This window comes from Anser cygnoides, chromosome 2, assembly GCF_040182565.1.
Source record: "Anser cygnoides isolate HZ-2024a breed goose chromosome 2, Taihu_goose_T2T_genome, whole genome shotgun sequence".
In the NCBI taxonomy this organism is placed as follows: Eukaryota; Metazoa; Chordata; class Aves; order Anseriformes; family Anatidae; genus Anser; species Anser cygnoides.
The window spans coordinates 51,896,036-51,915,596 of record NC_089874.1 but is presented as its reverse complement, the minus strand read 5'-3'; the positions used below and the strand labels follow the sequence as shown (position 1 = coordinate 51,915,596).

Genomic DNA, 19,561 nt, shown 5'->3' with positions numbered 1-19,561 from the left:
GGCATTTTACTAATGGTGGTTTGACAAGGACAGCTGTGTCGGCTGACAGTGAAATGAGACACCTTGATGAATGTTGGCTGCTTTTTGCTTGGGTTTCTGGAGTTCTCCAGTAAGAGCTAAGTACTCCTGCTTGCAATGAAGACTGTCCAGTGCTGTTTCCAAGGCTGAAAAAAAACTGAGCAATCTAAGTAAGGGAAAACCACTGACTTATAGCAAGTGTGAAATGGTAAAATTTAGCCATGCTGGACATAAACACAAAACAATCTGGTACTGGTGGTGAGACCAGTGTCTTCCGCTGTCTTTTAGCTAACTAATGGCACTGTAGCACTGAGGCAGCTTTGTCTCGGTTTGGGAGTTGGAGCAGGAATATCAGAAGTCTGCGTGGTGAGTTCTGCCACTTACCCTGCACTGATCAGGTTCTCAGGTTCTCTGTTTGCTTTCCACAGGCATGAAGTGGGTCAGACAGATTGTAAATATTAATCTGATTGAGGCCTATATGATATAAAAGATACAGGACCCTAAATATTAATGTTATACATCCTAAAAGTAGGAGGAACAGTTTTTAATATCAGAAAAAAACAGCACAAAGGGAACTTGGAAAGAGATGGTAATTAACATGTTTTGGCGTCATCAAAATGAGGCCGTGTCTTAAGCTTCCACAAACCTTACATTTTTACAGGGAGGTTGTGGCACACCTAGGCTTCTCTGTCAGAAGCAGAAAACACCTGGGACATGTAAATAGAGGGCTTATAGGATGCTTATTAATTATGATGTTTGAGAAATTTGGTCTCTAATTACAAAAGGATTGATGTGATTCATAAAAAGTAGGTCCAACAATTCTCAATTCTTCTTCAGTTTTGTAGGGAAGGACACAACATCTGCATAGTTAATTACATTTATGTTAAATAATTACAAATGAAAAAATCAGGATAAAGGTGTACTAATTTCTGTAGAATTTATGCTTTCCAAATTACTTGTGTTTAAACTTCCTTATACATAGTAAAGGCTAAAATATGCATGTTTATGAGAAATACTCTGTACCTCAGAATAATCTGCTGAAACATACACAGAAATTGTGACACTGTGAATTCTTTATTGCCTATAATAAATAAAGTAGCTTTTTGTGTGGCTTCCAAGCCTTGTACTAGGTATACTCCATAATGTTTGGGGTCAGAGTCCAAGCCAGCCATAGTCAACATTAATGGAGAGATGCTCATCGATTCCTCCATGAATTGAGCTCAACCTGAAAGAAGACTTTTGGCTGTTCTCTGAATCAATGGAGTTGGCTGTGTACACTGTATGCCTTCGTCTGTGGGAGAAGTATAAAAACACAGTGGTTATTAATTTTTTATTGTTTATTTTAGCTGAATAGAAACTTTTAAAAACATAATCAGCAAAATTCAAAGAAAAGAATAAGTAAACAGTGAGAAAGAACATGCTCTGGCTGTGATAAATAATGACTACAGCTGGAACAGTTACAATTTTCATTAACTAAAAAAAGATCGGGAATATACCTTATCTGAGTATAATTACAGTAGGCTATTGTTGACATTGCTTAGCAGGATTCTATCAAAGCATGTAAACAGTGCCAGTCTTTTGCACCTGTACTGCTGCAGAATTTAGAAATTAGTCTTGGGTTTTATGTGATTGAGTCAGTTTTGGTTTAAAAAAAAAGGGTGGAGGAGGAAAGGGGGGAGCTGAAAAACAAATCCAATTTGACTGCAGCTGAGAAAGATGCTTGACATTTTTTAGCATTCATTCACTTTAGAAAATCAGCGAGCTGGAAAAAGTTGCTTTTTATGATATTCAGTAAAGAAAAACTGAGTTACAGAACTATCATGTCAGAATTTCCTGTAGGATAAATAAAAACAGAATTTAAGTTCATAAATGATTTTATTACTAATTACAAGATTTGCAAACTACCTGGCAGCTGTTGCAGTGTAGGAAGTGATAGGATTAGTAATACTCACTGTGTTGTTTTCAGTGAAAACAAATTTACCTTGTGTAAACAATATGACCAGTATGTGTTGGGATGGGGGAAACTGACAGGTAAGTTTTTTGCTGACACTCATTATTTTTTTCATGCTATCCTCCACAAAGAAAAAAAATCCCAGTTCTGTAGGAATCTTTCCCAACTGAGATGCCAGCGATAACTTCACTCTGTTGCAAATGCTTTGTCAGAATTGTAGATCCCTGAGAGCTGGAACTCATGCATACCTGTGGAAGCAGATGAAAGAATAGGAATAAAAACAAGATACTGAACTACTTTTGCTGGTACATGCCTGAAAAAAATCATCAAAGGTTATTATAATTATGACTGTTATTAGATATCATGTCTGGTTTCTGCATATGTAAATTCTTTCTGAGAGAGGTGAAACTTACGCATTTAGAGATCCCAGGGGAATAATTGCAGAAATGATGACATATATTTCACTTCTTGAACAAATTTCAATACCAAAGCTGCATTCTGCCTACTTATATTTCTTTCTTAATTATATTTGGATGCAGGAGAGAGAGTCATTTTCTGTCTTACAGTGTGTAGCCAATTAGCGTTGTAGATCATAAATACCCAAGCCTAACGCATTAAATAAAATTGTTCTTTTCTGTTGTTATGGCAAGAGAGTCTGCACAAATATCTGCATATTGTCTTTCTTTCTGAGATCAGCCTTGGCCAGGGCTACAAGTCCAGTAACATGAGAAAGTGAACAATATTGGGTTTGCCTTGTACTCCTCACAATACAGCCTCTTTGTCTTGTATGTGTGACTATATGTGTGAGTGTATGTACTATAATTTGGTGTAGGCTGTTCTGCTCCTCTGCACCTCTTGTACTCAATTTTAGTGCCACAATTTTGATGCTATGTGATGAATTCAGTCTTCCTGTTTTCTTTCCATTCCCAAGAAATTCTGAGCACAGAAGTTCTCTGTTTAGCCTGCTGAGACACAGGGACCTGTGCTCCATTTGCTCATGGAAGCAAAGAAAAACTGGCAATGTGTCTTTGAAGAAATCACTGCCTATAGCAAATGATCAAACACAGGTGTTCTTTTCTTCTTCCCTTTGATTTTTTTTTATTTTATTTTTTTAATACTATACTTGACACTGTCATCTGAGAGTATGAAGATAACACATGTAGCTTAGAGTTCCTCACAGGCAGGATTCATAGGGACGATAAAGGCAGAACATTATGTCCAGAGAAAGCCAGGGAACCACAAGACAATTGTGAAATGAGTTACAGACCCAGTATTGCTTTGAGCTGGTTTTGTTAAGTTATGATACTGGTAAATAATAAATGCAACTCAAGGACATGACTGCTTGATTGGTTTTGGTGTTTTCCAGTGGTAACAGGTTTCCTCAAGGGTCAGTATCACTTATCTAACGTTTCCTCCTCCTCTTTTTCATAACATTGCATGACATCTGAGACTTCCTGCTGTAGCACTACAATGCCATACTGCATTGTGATTTTAAAGGCTATGGTCTGAAATGCTGTAGAAACAACAAAACCTCTCCATTCAGGGAAAATGTTCCCTGTAATCTTACTGACACAGTTATCTCCAGTGCCTACTTGACATGTATTTGAAAAACTCCTTTGAGGATTTGAATTAAATAACTGTTTTCTTGGAAGAAAAGCACACCTTAGTGTTCAGGGGAATGGTAAATGGTTACAGATGATTTAGGTTACTAAAATTTGAATATGTGGTATCTGTTGTTACTTGCAACTACAGACTTCTCAGAGGAATGTAGATAGAAATTTTAAATGTGCTATAAACAACTCTTAAACAACTTTTAAAAGTACTCAGAAATATGCATCTTTTCTACTATTAGGATTTTTATGCTGGGTCTGTAACTTGGGACTTGTGCCCCTTTTGCTGTGTACCCCACACATATGGTCCTGGGGAATTTACATCTGGGAAGTGACCTGGGTGCTGTCTGCCCTGCTTTCTGGGGTTTATCTTGGGAATATCCCAGGTAGCTGCATAGGGAAGGGGGAACATGATGTCCTGCTTGGCTAATGGGGAACCCGGACTATGTGTAGTATAAGTACTATAAACACTGCAATGCATATGTATCCTTGATGTTCTTGTTTTCACCTGTTCTTTTTTCTGTGATTGATTGTTAGAGAAAGTTGTAAAAAATTCGAATGAGGCTTTGCTCACAGATTGGAGTAAAAAGTTTGGAGTAAAATGTGAAATCATTTATGGTTCTCGAGATAGGAACAGTAATAAAAGCAGTAAGTAAATTTAGCTTGCTAGACAGTTGTAATTTGTAGAATACATTTGTCAAGTGGATTGGAAAGAATCCAGGGTATATTTAGATGAAGAAAACTAGAGATCGGCTCAGAGTAACAATGTGAGCTGAATGTCCCTCCAGGGTTTTGCAGAAATTCAGATACAAAAGTCATTATATAACTTAATAATGGACAAAATCAAAAGGAGTTGTGCAGATGATTTTGAAGTTTGGGCAAGGCCAGGTTTTGATTAATACTTAGGTGGCAACTAAATATAACTGACTTGTCATGTGGTCTTCCATTTAACTAATTGTAAAATGGAATTGGTGCTTTCTTTAAACTGTGCTAATGTATTTGGAAGCTGGACATATAATTGAAATACTGTAGTTTTTTGGCCCAGAGATTATTTTGCCTTTAATATTACTCTGTGAGTACTTAAGAACTTTTTTCTTCATTGAGTCTTTGTAACATGCAGTGTTGTCTACAATGTTATGTCTTGAGTGTAGCATAGTGATATCAGCAAGAAGGGCTAGAGAGATGCTCAATCATTGTAAATAACAAGGGTGGCTTTAAAAAAAGCAAATAGCTTTGCTGAGCTTCTAGATAACACCAAGCTACGTGTTACAGTTCCCTGTTTCTCTCAGATCCTTCTAAATGGTTTATTTGTTGTAATGTTGTTGGGGAGCTAGGGGGTGTTAACTTTTTGCGGTTGATGGCAGAATTTTATTCTGAGGGGGAGTTTTCTCATTAGTTGGATGAAGCAGTAATTGGACCCTGTGCAGATCTGACATTTTGATTTGTTACTGCGTTAACATGTAAAAATAAATTTACATTTCTGAACTGGATATTCATGTTCAAGCCATTACAGTACTGCAGTTCTAGCTCTCAGTTCTGACCTTTACCCCTGTGGATAGTGTGAGCAAGGGCTTTCTCTGCCGTGGTTTCTTGCTGACACAAAATTTCCTGAGATAATTTGATTATTTCTGCTAAGTGTGTTTGTTTATGGTTAAAGCTCTCTTCTGAATGCAATTCACTGTTTTTGTTTTCTGAGTCATCACTCTTGTCTTTTATTTTCCAGGTTGGTGAGAGGCAGAGGGTTCTGGTAACAGAAGAATCCTTTGATTCCAATTACTATGTTGCTCACAATCCATTTTATGAACAGGTAAATAAACAAAAATAAACAAAATAACATCTTTTTGCAGTATCTTTGCTTTCTGATAATCTCAGCAACACAGCACAACACAGTGGGAAAAAAAAAAAGAAATAAAAGAAATAAACCTTTTCTAAGAAAGGTGTGACCATCAAGACATGTTTATGAGATATTTTGTTTCTTTGTGTGTTCTAAATACAATTTACTTGAAATTATGTTAGCAGTGCACAGTAGGTCTTTGGCTATACAGAATGAGGAGGATATATGCTATATATCCAAAGAACATTATCTAAATGGTTGAAGAAGCTGTTAATTATTACAGTAATTTTAATTTCTGAGTCTCAGAAGCATTGTTTCTCAATAGTTTAATCTTTATAATTTCCATACATCTTTCAGAAAATTATTTCATGCAATGCAATTTAAAAAAATAATTTCAAACAATAGGAAAGATGTTTAATTGTTTAAATGTTTATGTTTAAATTAACACTTCACTCATGTTTAAATTAACACTTCAGCCTGATGTGTTTTATTTTCTTCTGTGTACTTTCTGTAAATGAATTCTTTCCACCCAGAAATGTAATCTTTATGAGTTAGGAAGGAAGTATGGTATCTGTTTCACAAATTTATCATTTTTACTCAAAAACAGATGAAAAACAGTAAAATTGGCTTTTCTGAATCATCTGTGTTTCATTCTGTTTTTACAGTTGGCTTCTTCTCGATTTTCTTGCACTGAGTTTGTTTTTGCTACTTCTAGTTATTCAGTTGTCCTGTCTGGAGAGGCTATCAATGATGTTTGTGGTTATATAGTCAGCATTAGTGCTTTGTTCTGTTTCCGTATTGCATTAGAGCATTTATTTATTTGTTTTTGGTTAGTGTTAAGTAATATTACAGCTTTTGAAATTATTTTGCTTTTCTTGCACCTCTAACCTCTATCTAAGTCTTGTACACCACTGTTCTTCGCTTTTATACCTTATCAGTCAGATTTGAGGAACGTGGTTCTATACAGAGAGATTGAAAATAAATTGCTTGGGGCTTTTCAGAATTTAATGTTTGTTTCGTGGAAATTCTATTAATTAAAGGGAAAGCAGTATGTGAAAAATTGTTGATGTTTTATGATATGTTTGTACAGTCCCTACCTAATACAGGTCCTGACTGGGACTGGTAAAGAATAAAGTAAATACAAATAATACCATGCTTAGTAATTGTAAATTTGATTATGAAAAAAAATACTTTCCATTATTTATTTGTGTATCTTTTCCCTAAAATCTTATATATTTGACAAGGGCAATACATTGTTGTTCACCAAGGTAAGCACAAGACTTGGTGCTAGTGGCTGACTCTAATAGTACTAAACTGAGTGACAGTAGATACAAAATCAGCCACTCTTGAGTCACAAAATATCATAGTATCATAGAATTATAGAATCATAGAATCATTAAGGTTGGAAAAGACTTCCAAGATCATCTGGTCCAACCATTCCCCTACCACCACTATCACCCACTAAACCGTGATCCTAAGCACCAGCTCCAGTCTTTCCTTGAACACCCCAGGGATGGTGATTCCACCACCTCCCTGAGCAAAGCGTTCCAATGCCTAACCACTCTTTCTGAGAAGGAGTTTCTCCTAATTTCCAACCTAAATCTCCCCTGGTGCAACTTGAGGCCATTCCCTCTAGTCCTATCGCTAGTTATCTGTGAGAAGAGGCCGACCCCCAGATCCCCACAACTTCCTTTCAGGTAGTTGGAGAGAGCAATAAGGTCTCCCCTGAGCCTCCTCTTCCCCAGACTAAACAACCCCAGTTCCCTCAGCCGCTCCTCACAGGACTTGTGTTCCAGGCCCCTCACCAGCTTCGTAGCCCTTCTCTGGACATGCTCCAGGGCTTCAATGTCCTTCTTGTAGTGAGGGGCCCAAAACTGAACACAGTACTCAAGGTGTGGCCTCACCAGAGCAGAACACATGGTGACGATCACCTCCCTGGTCCTGCTGGCTACACTGTTCTTGATACAAGCCAGGATGCCATTGGCCTTCTTGGCCACCTGGGCACACTGCCGGCGCATGTTCAGGCAAGCATCAACCAACACCCCCAGATCCTTTTCCTCTGGACAGCTTTCCAGCCACTCTCCTCCAGGCCTGTAGGGTTATTTTGGTCAAAGTGCAGGACCCGGCACTTAGCCATGTTGAACTTCATACCATTAGCCTCTACCCATTGACCCATCCTGTCCAGGTCCTTTTGCAGGGCCTTCCTACAGAAGACTGACACTTCCCCCCAACTTGGTGTTGTGTGCAAATGTACCGAGGGCACACTCAATTCCCTCATCCAAATCGTCAATAACGATATTAAAGAGGATGGGCCTCAACACTGACCCCTGGGGTATAATATCACATTTGGAAGCTGAAGTGTGTAGTTGTGGTGTAATGTTCTGATAATTCAAATAGTTATTAAACCTATTATTATCTCTTCACTAAGCTTGTCTGTATTAAAAGAGTTTGCTATTAAAGCCACATTGATAGAGGTACACTAACAGACCTCCTGGTAGCTTTGTCCATAGCTTTGGTGACATAGTTTAAATTAGTTCATTAAACAGAGTAGTCTAAACTGACCAAAAGATACTTGGCCAAAACAACAGTCAAGATGACAGTTTCTGTTGGTATAACTTTGTTTCTTAGAAATATGTTGGTTTTTTTTGTATGAATGTATGCCAAGCCTGGCTTCTTGGTTGTTTGCAATACCTCCCAGATATTTTCATTTAAGTCTTTCTTTTTCTGAAGTACTAGTCACTTATCCACATCTGTCCCTGAGGATTTATGTTTAGTTTTTGCTGTTTCATGTATAGGAATACCAAAATTTACAGAGGTTCCAGACTCAGTGATACTTATTTACCTAGTTTTGCGTTGATTTAAATCTGCCCCCAAAAAATATATATGGGAAGAACTGTGATCGAGTTGTGTTTTAATGCTGTCTCAGCACTAGGGTCCTGGCTTTATGTTTGCCACTGTTATCTAGTTAGACCCAGCTTTCTCGTCTCTGAAAGGCAAAGCTGTCTGCTTTTCTTGGAAGGTGCTTTGGAATTTCAGCAGAATTAATAGAATCTGGAAACTCCAGCAGTCATGAACACCTTGAGCCTTTGGGGAATAAGGGGAATTACTGGTAATGATTTCCTCTGAGTAGGACAACTAGCACTTGCGATAGCTGAAACTGGAGAGGCACTGTTTGGCAACAAACTGCTCTCCAAATGTGGTTGGCACAGAGTTTCTCTCTCCATGTCCTTTAACATCAGGCTATGCTGATTCATTTTCAATTTTGATCTACAAAAATCAAGGAATATGTATGTGCTTATTACCTCTGAAAAGCTTGTAGATTTGTTTGTAGATGAGCTTTAAATAAATGTGATTAAATAAGTCTGTAATTCAATCTTTTATTGATGTTTAAATGGGAAACACAACTTTTGCTTTTCAACTGCTTTTCTATTTTTAGAGTCTTTTTATGTGATTCGTTCTTTCAGCAAGGAATATTGCTCCTGTATGTGGGGCTCTTTCATTTATAGCATGTGTGACCAATGGAAATCTGTTATGTAGTGTCTTTTTTGTGAAGTTCTCATGGGACTGTCTGATACTATGGTTGTGCAAATTCAGGGTAGAGCGGCATTAGTTGCTGACACAACAAACATACCCTTCCATTTTTAGAGACATTCATTGCCAGTCATGCATCTCAGCTGCAAAGGACCTGCACAATCAAAACAAGGACTTGAGCAAACAGAAGCAAGGGAATAATTTCTGTCCTGAGGCACTTACAGACTGGAAAATTAAAACAAAAAAAAAATACTGTGGGGTAGTAAAAGAAAAAGTAAAAACCTTTATAGCAGTCTACTAGAGTTCTGTAGTACAAGTGCCCTTGGAAACCATGTCTGGGTTCCAAACCATGGCTGGCTCTGGGTTCAAATGTTGCAAATCAGGCTCAACTTTCTTCTCAATCAAACAAAAACAACAACAAAAGTAAACTGGAGTTGAAAAAATCTGAGGTAACACTGCAAAGCTCTTGAAGAAGGCCAGATAGAGATACTTACCAAAAAATCTATTTTCTGAGTGGAAGGTGGAGACACTGATGTCCTTTATGATATTTAGTAACTATATCTTTATCTTTATTTGAAAGGTTCTCGTGCCAAAGGATCCTGTGTTAATGGGTAAGATGGTAGAAGTGAATATTTATGAAGCTGGGAAACATTTTATGAAGGGGCAACCAGTGTCAGATGCCAGAGTTTACACTGCATCCATCACAAGACCATTAGCAAAAGGAGAAGTTTCTGGTTTAACAGAGGTGAGTAAAAGACATTTTCTGCTTTACTACACTGGTAAAACAGCAGCTGTTCAAGCATAATGATTTCAGGCTATGTATCTGTTATCGTTTTATAGTTCCCCTTTTATGTATGTATGAAGCTTTAATCTTTTCTGACAGATTGAAATCTGAATTTAAAAGATGCTTTTGCTGATGCCCGTAGCTTTACTTTGCTGACTGTAAAGACAATAATATGCTTGTTTCTTGTTCCACGGTGCAAGATGAGAAAGAACTATTAGAATAGAAAAGATTTAACACCAGTGATTATATAATTCAATGTGTTTCAGTTCTAGTTCAGTGGAAGGATGAATCTGTTTGTTTTCTGTTACAAAGCTGTTTCTAAAAAATTTGTATTGATTATGTGTCTGTTAAAATAGTTCAAAACTGTGTCCAGAGATTCAAAATTCTTTGATAGGTACTGAATATTTACAGTATATTTTGGAAAAAGGTCAACATTTGATCTAGTCATGTAAAGAAACTGAAACTCGTTTTAAAAGATATCTGATCCTTATTTTACACCTCAGTAGATGTGGCTGTTAGCCAAGTATTCTCATACATTTCATGGAGCTCAAGTTGTAAAAACTGATGGAGTGTGAAATGAAAATGTGTATCACATTTCTAAGCATCATTTGATGTCCTTTCTCCAGCACTGTTGTTAGGATCTCCAAAAATATGTAGCAATAATTTAGCACATGGAAGAAAGATAGCTGGCAGTTTATCAGCCACCTGGCTGCTTTTACAGTAAATTGTTGACAACTACTATTATATATATATATATCTTTGTAAAAGTTCTAAGTGGTCATATTTAAAAGAAATAATCAATGCATATCTTATGTGACTAGTGTTAAGTTGAACTATTTGGTACCTTGAATAAGGCTGGTTGGAAATATATAGCAACAATAATGCACGTACAGTAATGTGTTTGGCAGATCATGAACTTTAAGCACCAATGCATTGCTAACTTCCCTTTGAATACTGTCCATGTGTATGTGTATATTTGCCTGATAAGGGATTGTAAGAGGAAAAAAACAGCCAAAACCCTTAAATTGTCTGATTGGACGTCATAGCTATTTAAACACAGCTGTTTTTTTCATCAGGACATTTTTTAAAATAATCCAGTGGAACAGAACCAAGCCTGTCGTTAAACTGAGTACATGCTGCCAGAAGATATTGGCATGGGAGTAAGCAAGCAGAATGTTGACTGAAATTTTATGTTAAGAATGGGAAACAAAATGATTAAAGTTAAGGGGACTGATAAATTCCATAAGATATCATAGAGGTGCATTTAAGAGGTACAAATGTGCTCTTGTCCTTTGAGTAGATATGAACAAGTACCTGGAATGCCCAAGTGAAAGGGTACAGCAAATTTCCTTCTTAGATGTGCTTGTGAAATCTAATTTTAACTTAAAAGTGCTTGTGAGGAAGTCTCATGTCCTAATCATGGTGGGTGACTCCATTTAATGTAACGATAACAGGGGCAACATATGTCATCTGACACTATATGGAAGACTGGGGAAAGAACAAGACAACTTGGAATACATGTATTTAGATACTCCATGAAAAGTAGCCAAAGGTCCTGGATCTTTTATAAGAAGCCAAGGCTTTCCACCAAGTTTTCAAAGGGGCAGCATGCAGAACTAAAACCTTGGATAACTTTTCTGTTCAGTCAATTTATCAAAGTATATGGCAGAGAGAAGTAAGAGTTACATTTAAAAAGAAAAAAAAAAGAAAGAAAGAAAACATGGCCCTTTCACTTTCTTCTTCTCACTTTACAGTTCTCACTTTACACACAAATGAGGAAGAATTAGGGCCTGCTTTTTATTTAGGGAATTGAAAGGATGGGTAGCCAGCTGCCACATGGCTCTTGAGACCAGGCACGTTTCTATCACTCAGCATGGCTGTCCCTCTGGGCAGAAAATCTCTAAGCACCAACCAGCATCCTGTAGCTGGCATGCTATCTGAAGTTCGTAGGAAGTTTCAAGTGGACCTCTGGTCTCACCCTAGCAGTGGTACAACTTCCTCTCATCTACTTCATGTTTGCTAGACCATGATGACAGCTAATACAGAGAGGCATGTGAATTTAAATGTGGATCAAGGTAATCTAAAGCAAAATAATGTGAAAATGGGCTGTATTGCACTAAAACATCTATCTGCTTCAGTCCATTCCCATTCAGCAAAGCACTTAGCACCCTTTCCTAATGACCATGAAATTACTGGGGCTGTAGTGCACAGCTTACAGTTCAGCATGTCGTGTAAGTATTATGCAAAAGAGGGTTAGTGCTGAGTCAGGGATCTAGCATGGATGTAGACAGTCTGCAGCAGCTCAAACGATGCTGTGTTTGTAGTGTATTTTAGGCATCACTTGCTATTATTATTAATATTTTCATTAGCTTGCATAGGACACAATGAAAGGTGTTTCAAAATACATCACAGCAATACTACTGTCTAATGAGAAATGTTCACTGAAAGAGGGAAAGCTTTCAAAACTGTACAACTTTTAAGGAAACTAATCAGATGACTAAAAAATTAGTTAGAAAAATTGAAAGCGCCATGATGTGTAGATGTCAAAACAAGCTGCAAAACCATCTTTAGCAGGAAAAAACTTATATAAATGCTGTGATGAGGAATACCTACACAGGATCAGAGCTTATCTGACTTTCTGTAGTTATGTGGTCTCTTTCTGACCTGCTACATTACCCTCAATAATTTTTTCTGATTAGTTTGAAGTAAGCACCTAAAGCACAACATGAGTCTGAAGAGACAGTTGTAGCTTTTGTGTGTTTGCTGTTGTTGTTTGTTTGTTTGTTTTGCGTGTGTTTGTGGTTTTTTTGTCCTTTTTTTTTTCACCTTTTGACTGCTTGACTGTGGTAACATATTGGTCCAAAGAAGTCTAATAACTAGGTCACCAAAAGGAATCAACAGATTTGATTGAAAAAGAGGGAATGGAGAATGTGACACACTGAACTGTTTAAAGTCTCTATAAAACATTCACACATTGTATATCTGTGCCAAATCAGAAGCAGACAAATGCTGATAAAATTATTTCCAGACTATTTCTAGCATGTATTTTTATGATGCTTTTTTCAATATGTGAAAAACACACCTAATATGTACATCCATTGCTGTATATTTATTAATGATGTAGAATTTCTTAGCAGTTGTATTCTCTGAGAAAAAAGTATAAGTAGTGGCTTAGAATAAGGCCTTGGCATTCAGTAGTGATAGGCTTTGTGGCAGAAGTCGGGACAGGAAGGGTGGAGGAATGTTGAAAGTAGTGGCTCAGGTTAAAAATCTGTCAAAATGATCAGACTTACTGACTGTAGTGGACATATTATATATTAAAATGCACATCTGTTTACCAGGACTAATTTTTTACTTCAACATGAATTTTTGATAGAAGTTGCTCAAAAGTGAATCACGTCTCTAAGTTGCACAGTTTTACAGGAGGGTTATTTGTGGGGGGCAAACACATTTAGGAATTTCAGTTAACACTGAAATTTAAATCTAGTATAGATTTCTTTGGGTTTAAAATGTGCAGCTGCCAATTCAGGAGTAAAACAATGTTTAGCGGTTATATAGGGAAAGATGAAATCAATCAAAGTGTGAGGACATGGAGAAGGCACTTTTGAATTTGGTTCTGGTGAATCTAATGCAAGATACGTAATGTAAGATAAGGTGAATCTATGTGAGATATAAGACTGAGTATTGACAGTAGACATTAAAAAGATTGTTCAGACAAGAAGCATGTCGTGAGTTACTACTTGTAATTATAAGTAACAGTAAATAAGTATAGTAATAAGTATTATATAATAAGTATTTCAATTTCAAATTGATCAATTATTAGTTCTACTAAGTTTCTCAGGAAAAGAAAAAGATATAAATGCTGCAGATGTGATAACCTTTTATTAAGGTAGGCTAGGAGCTGACAAAGCTTTAAGGATGTATCTCACCATTTAGAGATTCAGTAAAGTATTTTAGCATGTCTGCTATGTCCTTAACTGCTTTGTTAATACAGTCTTTGAGGTTTTGGAGATGGGTTTGGAATGCACAGAGTACTGAGTTCATTATCACTGGTTAGTAAATATTTTAGAAAATGTCAGCAGTACGTGTCAATGGTCTAAATGTCATTTAACTTTAAAATGGCATTTTTATATGTTTATTTTTATTAATTTTGTTTGGATGTGTTTAGGGATCTCAGTAGTTTCACAGTAGGACAAAATAAAATACATACGTATATCCTGCTTACAGACAAATGTTTACCCAAATCTAATCATTTGAAGAAAGTAAGAATCTGCAAGAATTCTAATTTGTTGTTAGAAACTGAAATAGAGTATTTTATGTTTCTGTACTCCAGAAATAATTTTAGCTGTTTACATTTGTTCTGTGACTGAAGGAAAAAAATATTGCAAAATGAGAGATACATAAAGAAGAGACCAAAGGACTAAAGGATAAAAATAAAAGTCTGGCTGCCTGCCAGAATTGTAATGTATTGCCAAAATCAAGGTCCTGTAAGTCTGGAAGCCTTAGGTGGGAAATTTTAATCAGATGGAAAATTAAGGAAAAAAAATATATTTTAACTGGGTGTTTAATTATATAGTCATGCTTATTTTATGTTTGTAATTTCTGTTTCTATAATGCATCTGTGACTGACTTTCCTGTGAAACAAATATAGGCACATCTTTCTCTCAATTATCTGTTTTCAATTGTTTTATGTGATAACACACTCCATGTCTAACATTTCCCATGTGAACAAATCCTTCTGGCAGTCCCCATTTGTCTTTTGTGATTCTGGGATGTTGGCCCACATCTCCGTGGCTTTCCAGGCCATAGTAATATCCACAGTTAGGCTAACAGTTATTCAAGTCTTTGGGAACTTCAGAGGAAACGAGGAATAAGCCACTGATATGCAGGTAGCAAGCAGTTGTTTGGTCAGTTTGCTTTTTCTTTTTCTCTCTGTCCTCCCTTCATTTTTTTTGCAGGAGATAGCATTTTACTTCTGGATGATACTGAAGAAGCTTTACGTTCACAGACTCATAGCCACAAGTATATTCTAGTTATATTAGCAAAAGATGACTTCTAAATGCTATCCAACCTTTTTTTTTTTTTTTTGATGTTATGAAACAAGAAAGATGCATATATATATCAAACATTTCTGTATAAGCTGCCACAAAGAAGAATCAACAAAGCGTAGCTTAAAGGAAGCTCTCTGATCTTAGGAAGAAAGGGTGCTTCACTTGCAAGCAAAATAAAATGGAGAAGGAAGAAGTATGTATCTTCTTCTGGAACCCAAATGAAAGAAATCACGGCAGAATTGAGATCTCAATATTGGACACTTCCTTATAGGACTTGGAAAGAAATGTGGAAGATGTACGTAAAAGTGCAGTAATTATTAAGCACAGTTTTTATGTACATTGGAGTTTCAAAGTGGATAAAGACTTGGATCCTGCACAGGGACTAGAGATTAGTGATTTAGGAAAAAAGTCAGTGAAAAAGTCAATTAAAAAAGCAAATTTTGGATGAAAAAATGTCATGCAGGTGCAAAGAGAAGGATCTGTCATAGAATTCCAGAAACAAATTAGAGAAAGTATGAGAAATGCTAATGAAAGATCAGAATTTCCAAATAAGAAAAAATAAAATAGAATACACCTTTTACCTCTGTTAAAAAGCTACTTTGCAAAGCTTTTACATCATCAAGTCCAAGAAGGGTCTGGAGACCCTTTCAGCCTTGAGAAAAGAAGACTGAGAGGGGATCTCATCAATGTGTATAAATACCTGAGGTGTAGGAGACAGAGGGATTTGGCCAACCTCTTTTCAGTGGTTTGTGGGGATAGGACAAGGGGCAATGGCCACAAGATAGGGCACAGGAAGTTCTGCACCAACATGCGAAAGAACTTCTTCACCGTGAGGGTGACGGAGCACTGGGACAGGCTGCCCAGGGAGGTTGTGGAGTCTCCTTCTCTGGAGATAGTCAAGGCCCGTCTGGACGCCTACCTGGGCAGCCTGCTCTAAGGAACCTGCTTTGGAAGGGGGTTAGACCCAATGATCTTTCAAGGTCCCTTCCAACCCATTCGATTCTGTGATTCTGTGAAGGGTCAGTTTGAGAAACATATGGTGAATTTTCTATTTAACATAAGTATACTGACAAAAGATGAAACAGAACTTTGTGTGAAATGGTTCTCAGGTAGTTCTGCATTTCAAGAAAGCAATGTTTTGTGCTCTTGCATTACTGGTTGTAGGAACATACCTTTTGTTATCTCAGGTGCCTTTTGTTATCTCATACTCAAAAGGAACATACCTTTTGTTATCTCACACTTTCTCTAAAACAACTGATTTTAGTAAGAGGCATGCAACTGGTTAGTGCTTTTATATATATTAATCCGTTTTATGTGTTACTCTTGCTTCCTTCTGGTTGTAAGTAGAAGTCCTATAAGATGTTGTTAAATCCTTCTTCATTTCTCTCTTTTTCTCATGTTTTATTCAGTTATTTCACTGAGGTCGCTAAAAAGTTAGTGTCTCTATAAAGTTAGTGTAAGAAAAGAGAAATTTCCTTTCTAAGAGTGGAGCTTAAAGACATCTATAAATGGTTTTGGAAAGAAGCTTCAAAAGTCTTATTTTTCTGGGGGGAAAAAAAAAAAAAGACAAAAATTCTAGTATTCCATTGCTTACATGCTGATTTTTGTGATTTACACATTATCCATGTTCCACGTTGGGTTCATTCATTTGGGGTTTGAGTTGATTTGGATTTTTTCTTGTACTTCAAAGCCCAACATTTCTGAGCCTACACTCGTAAATTCGAGATGGAATCTTTCTTACGATCAGAACAGATTTTTCTTCCTGAGTTTAGAGAAGTGCTAGATTGGATTGCCTGTATTGGGTTGGGGATTTTTTTTTCAATGTTATTCTTTAAGAATATGTTTCACAAATATCTGAGAAACATTAGAGATACAGGTCACCTGTCTTGAGTCATGGGTATGGGCTAGGTGACCTCTTAAGTTTGTTTCCAGCCTTATTTTCTGTAATTCTATGAATATTTTAATTTAGCCAGCATTTACATGATGGCTAGCAAGCTGGAAGAGAAGGCAACTCAGTGGTCCAGAATACTTCCCTGTGCTGCATAGAGGGTTAAAAAACTTTCAGATGATTAAAGAAAGCAAACCCAAGAGCCAGCATAAGACTCCTTCACCAGGTAGTTTTATACTCAAGTCTTTAATTTAATGGGCATGTTTTCTTTCTGCCCATCTCGCTGGCAGGGCTGAATTTCAACTACAGTGATCAAAGCTCAGCTGAAAAAACACATTTTGCATAGCTCTTTTTCAAACAAATGCTTTCTCAAGACCTTTTCAGGTGAAAAGATAAGAACTTTATTTACTTTCCATTTCCTCAACGGACAGTGTTATTTGGCTGAATGTCACTGTCTAATCATTTTAAATTACATAATTATGTTAATCCTCTACAGTGCATGCAATAAATGGAAATAGTAATGACTGGGATGATTCAACTGTAAGTCATTTTCTGGAGAATGAGAGAAGATTAAACAGAAATGTTCTGGCCCTCCTGCTTCTAGAAGTAGAACCATCAAGTGCTGAAATAGTTTTGTCATTTTTGTGTATTATTTCTAGTACTTGACCTCATGCTGCACTGTAAGATGAGAGAGTGGGATCTGCACTCCCTTGACTTAGAGACAAATTGGAAATGTGTAGCCATGGTAATTTTAACTACTTGACACTCCTCCTTTAGAAAGGAGTTCTTTTTAGAATCTTTTTTTCTTTTCAATTTGAGTTTTAACCAGCAGACTCTTTGGAAAGAATCAAGAGCTATTTGTTTTTAGTAATGCTTTATTACTTAATATACCAGTTCATAAATTCTCTAAGTGTTAATAATTGCTTTGGAGGTCATCTAATTCCAACTGGTTGTGCCAACGAAAGTCATTATAGGTTTGACTATAATTCGTCTGCAGTGGAGTTTAATACCAGTGTAGACAAAGGTAAATGAATGATATTCAGCCTGTGTGCATATTGTTGTTTTTCTTGTATTCTTTAGTCTTCCCTTTTCTACCTATTACTTCTCTGTTGACTTATGAATGGGAACTAGGATGATCCATCCATCTCTAGATGGATGATTTTTCTACCTTTCTTATCTATCAATGCTGTAATCTTCACAGTTTTTCTACAAGAATACAGCATGAAAAAGTAGGACAGCATGAAAAAGGCACAGGGAGACCTTGAGAGGAAATAGAGATTTAGAAGCATTATATAGCCTTCCCCATTACCAAATGAAAGATCAGTAGATTTGATTTTACTCATGCAAGGTATTGAAATATTGAACTTCTGCATCTTAGAAATATATTTGTTGCCAAAATCATTGGAGTGAAAGGGAACATTAACTTTGAGATTGTTTGGAAAATTACTGTCAAGAGATTAAGCTTGTTTTTAACTTCAAAATGTTGAAAAAGTGTATCTAATTTCAAAGAAATCAGCAAAGCATGTTAGAAGGAAATTAGGGTGTTCTCTGTTCTTTAATATTATTACACCTTCAAAAAGTTTTATTACATTCTCGGTAGATGACTGGTATTTTAGCCTTTAAAAATCATCCCTTCTGCTCCTGTTGACTTTTTTAATGATAATGAGCATTTATCAAGATACATATGAATGTGTTATTCAAATAACTTTTTTACTGTGACAAATCTTCTAAAGTATTGTTGATCTGATCCAGCAATATTTTAAGTTATAATAGAATACTTCCATCCATTCATAATCATAGATTTCCCCTCAAACTTTGATAGTACTTGTGTATAGTGATTTATGGTTGTGTTTTGAGTATTGTTCCCAGTAACACTAAGAGATGTTTTTGTGGCGTCAAGGATAAGAAGAAGATAAAGGAAAAGGTAAGAAAGCCTTTCTTACCTTGGGAGAAAGGAGTTCTCCCAAACTACAAGAGGGATAATTGCTTTAAAAGTTTTTGTTCTACCTCTAAGAAATTTGGCTCCTTGCCTATTACATTGAAGGTTTTCATGAGACCTGACACTTATATTTATTTGATTCCAGTTTCAGTTCTTATTTGTAGCAAGTTCCAAAGCAAGCTGCTCCTGTGGGTTTTATTGAAGACCATTAAGTAAAAGAAACATTTAGAAAAGTAACTAATTATTTAAGCACCTATTAGAGAGAACAGCTTTACTTGTGGTTATTGTACAGTACACTAATCTTGATAACCATCCTCTGACTACTTCTTATTGTGTATTTAAATGTCTTGAAGGATTCCCCAGTACCTCTAATTTATTATCTCAGATGTTAGAACTCTGATTAAAGTTGTAGAAAGATTTTTTTTACTGACACTCCAATGCCAGGCAGAGTAACTTATACTAGTTAAAATCCAGAAAGTACAATGAGGTTTGATATAATTTTCTAATCCAACTTTGGGAGGGCAGAAGCTTGCACTGAAAACTCTACTCAGTATAGCATGAGAGGTTGTGGTGGTGGTGTGATGTGATGGTTTGTGTATGTAACCCAAATCTCATACACATTCCCACTGAAGTAAAATTAGTGCTCCGTTTGCATGGCCCTTTAGGTGTTATGCCTTTCTTTTACATTAAAATGGACTCCCAAGCTTGTTCATCAGTTATTATGTTTTCACTGGGAGTTTGCTCTAAGCAGTTTTGCGGGTGTGCATCAGAAACACTTCATATTTTGAGGTTCCAAAAGAGTCGGAGAGCTTCAGTCACAGATCTCATGTGTTTGAAAGTTAAGCCCACAGCATGTTAAAATTTCAGAGTATTTGCATTCATTTTGTTTACCTGAGTCAGGTTGATAACCCAGGTTTGGAGCAATAATAAAATTACGATCTTTGAAAAACTAGGA

General features: G+C 36.5%; 1 protein-coding gene across 2 annotated transcripts in view; it reads left to right on the top strand.

Moving 5' to 3' along the window:
- CDKAL1 (CDK5 regulatory subunit associated protein 1 like 1) overlaps positions 1-19,561 on the top strand; it is a 434,151-nt gene that overhangs the window by 398,829 nt on the left and 15,761 nt on the right. For both annotated transcript variants that reach the window (XM_066992066.1, XM_066992067.1), the window contains 2 exons: positions 5,303-5,386; positions 9,525-9,689. In XM_066992066.1, the coding sequence (XP_066848167.1) occupies positions 5,303-5,386; positions 9,525-9,689 (249 nt within the window). The remainder of the gene's footprint in view (positions 1-5,302; positions 5,387-9,524; positions 9,690-19,561) is intronic.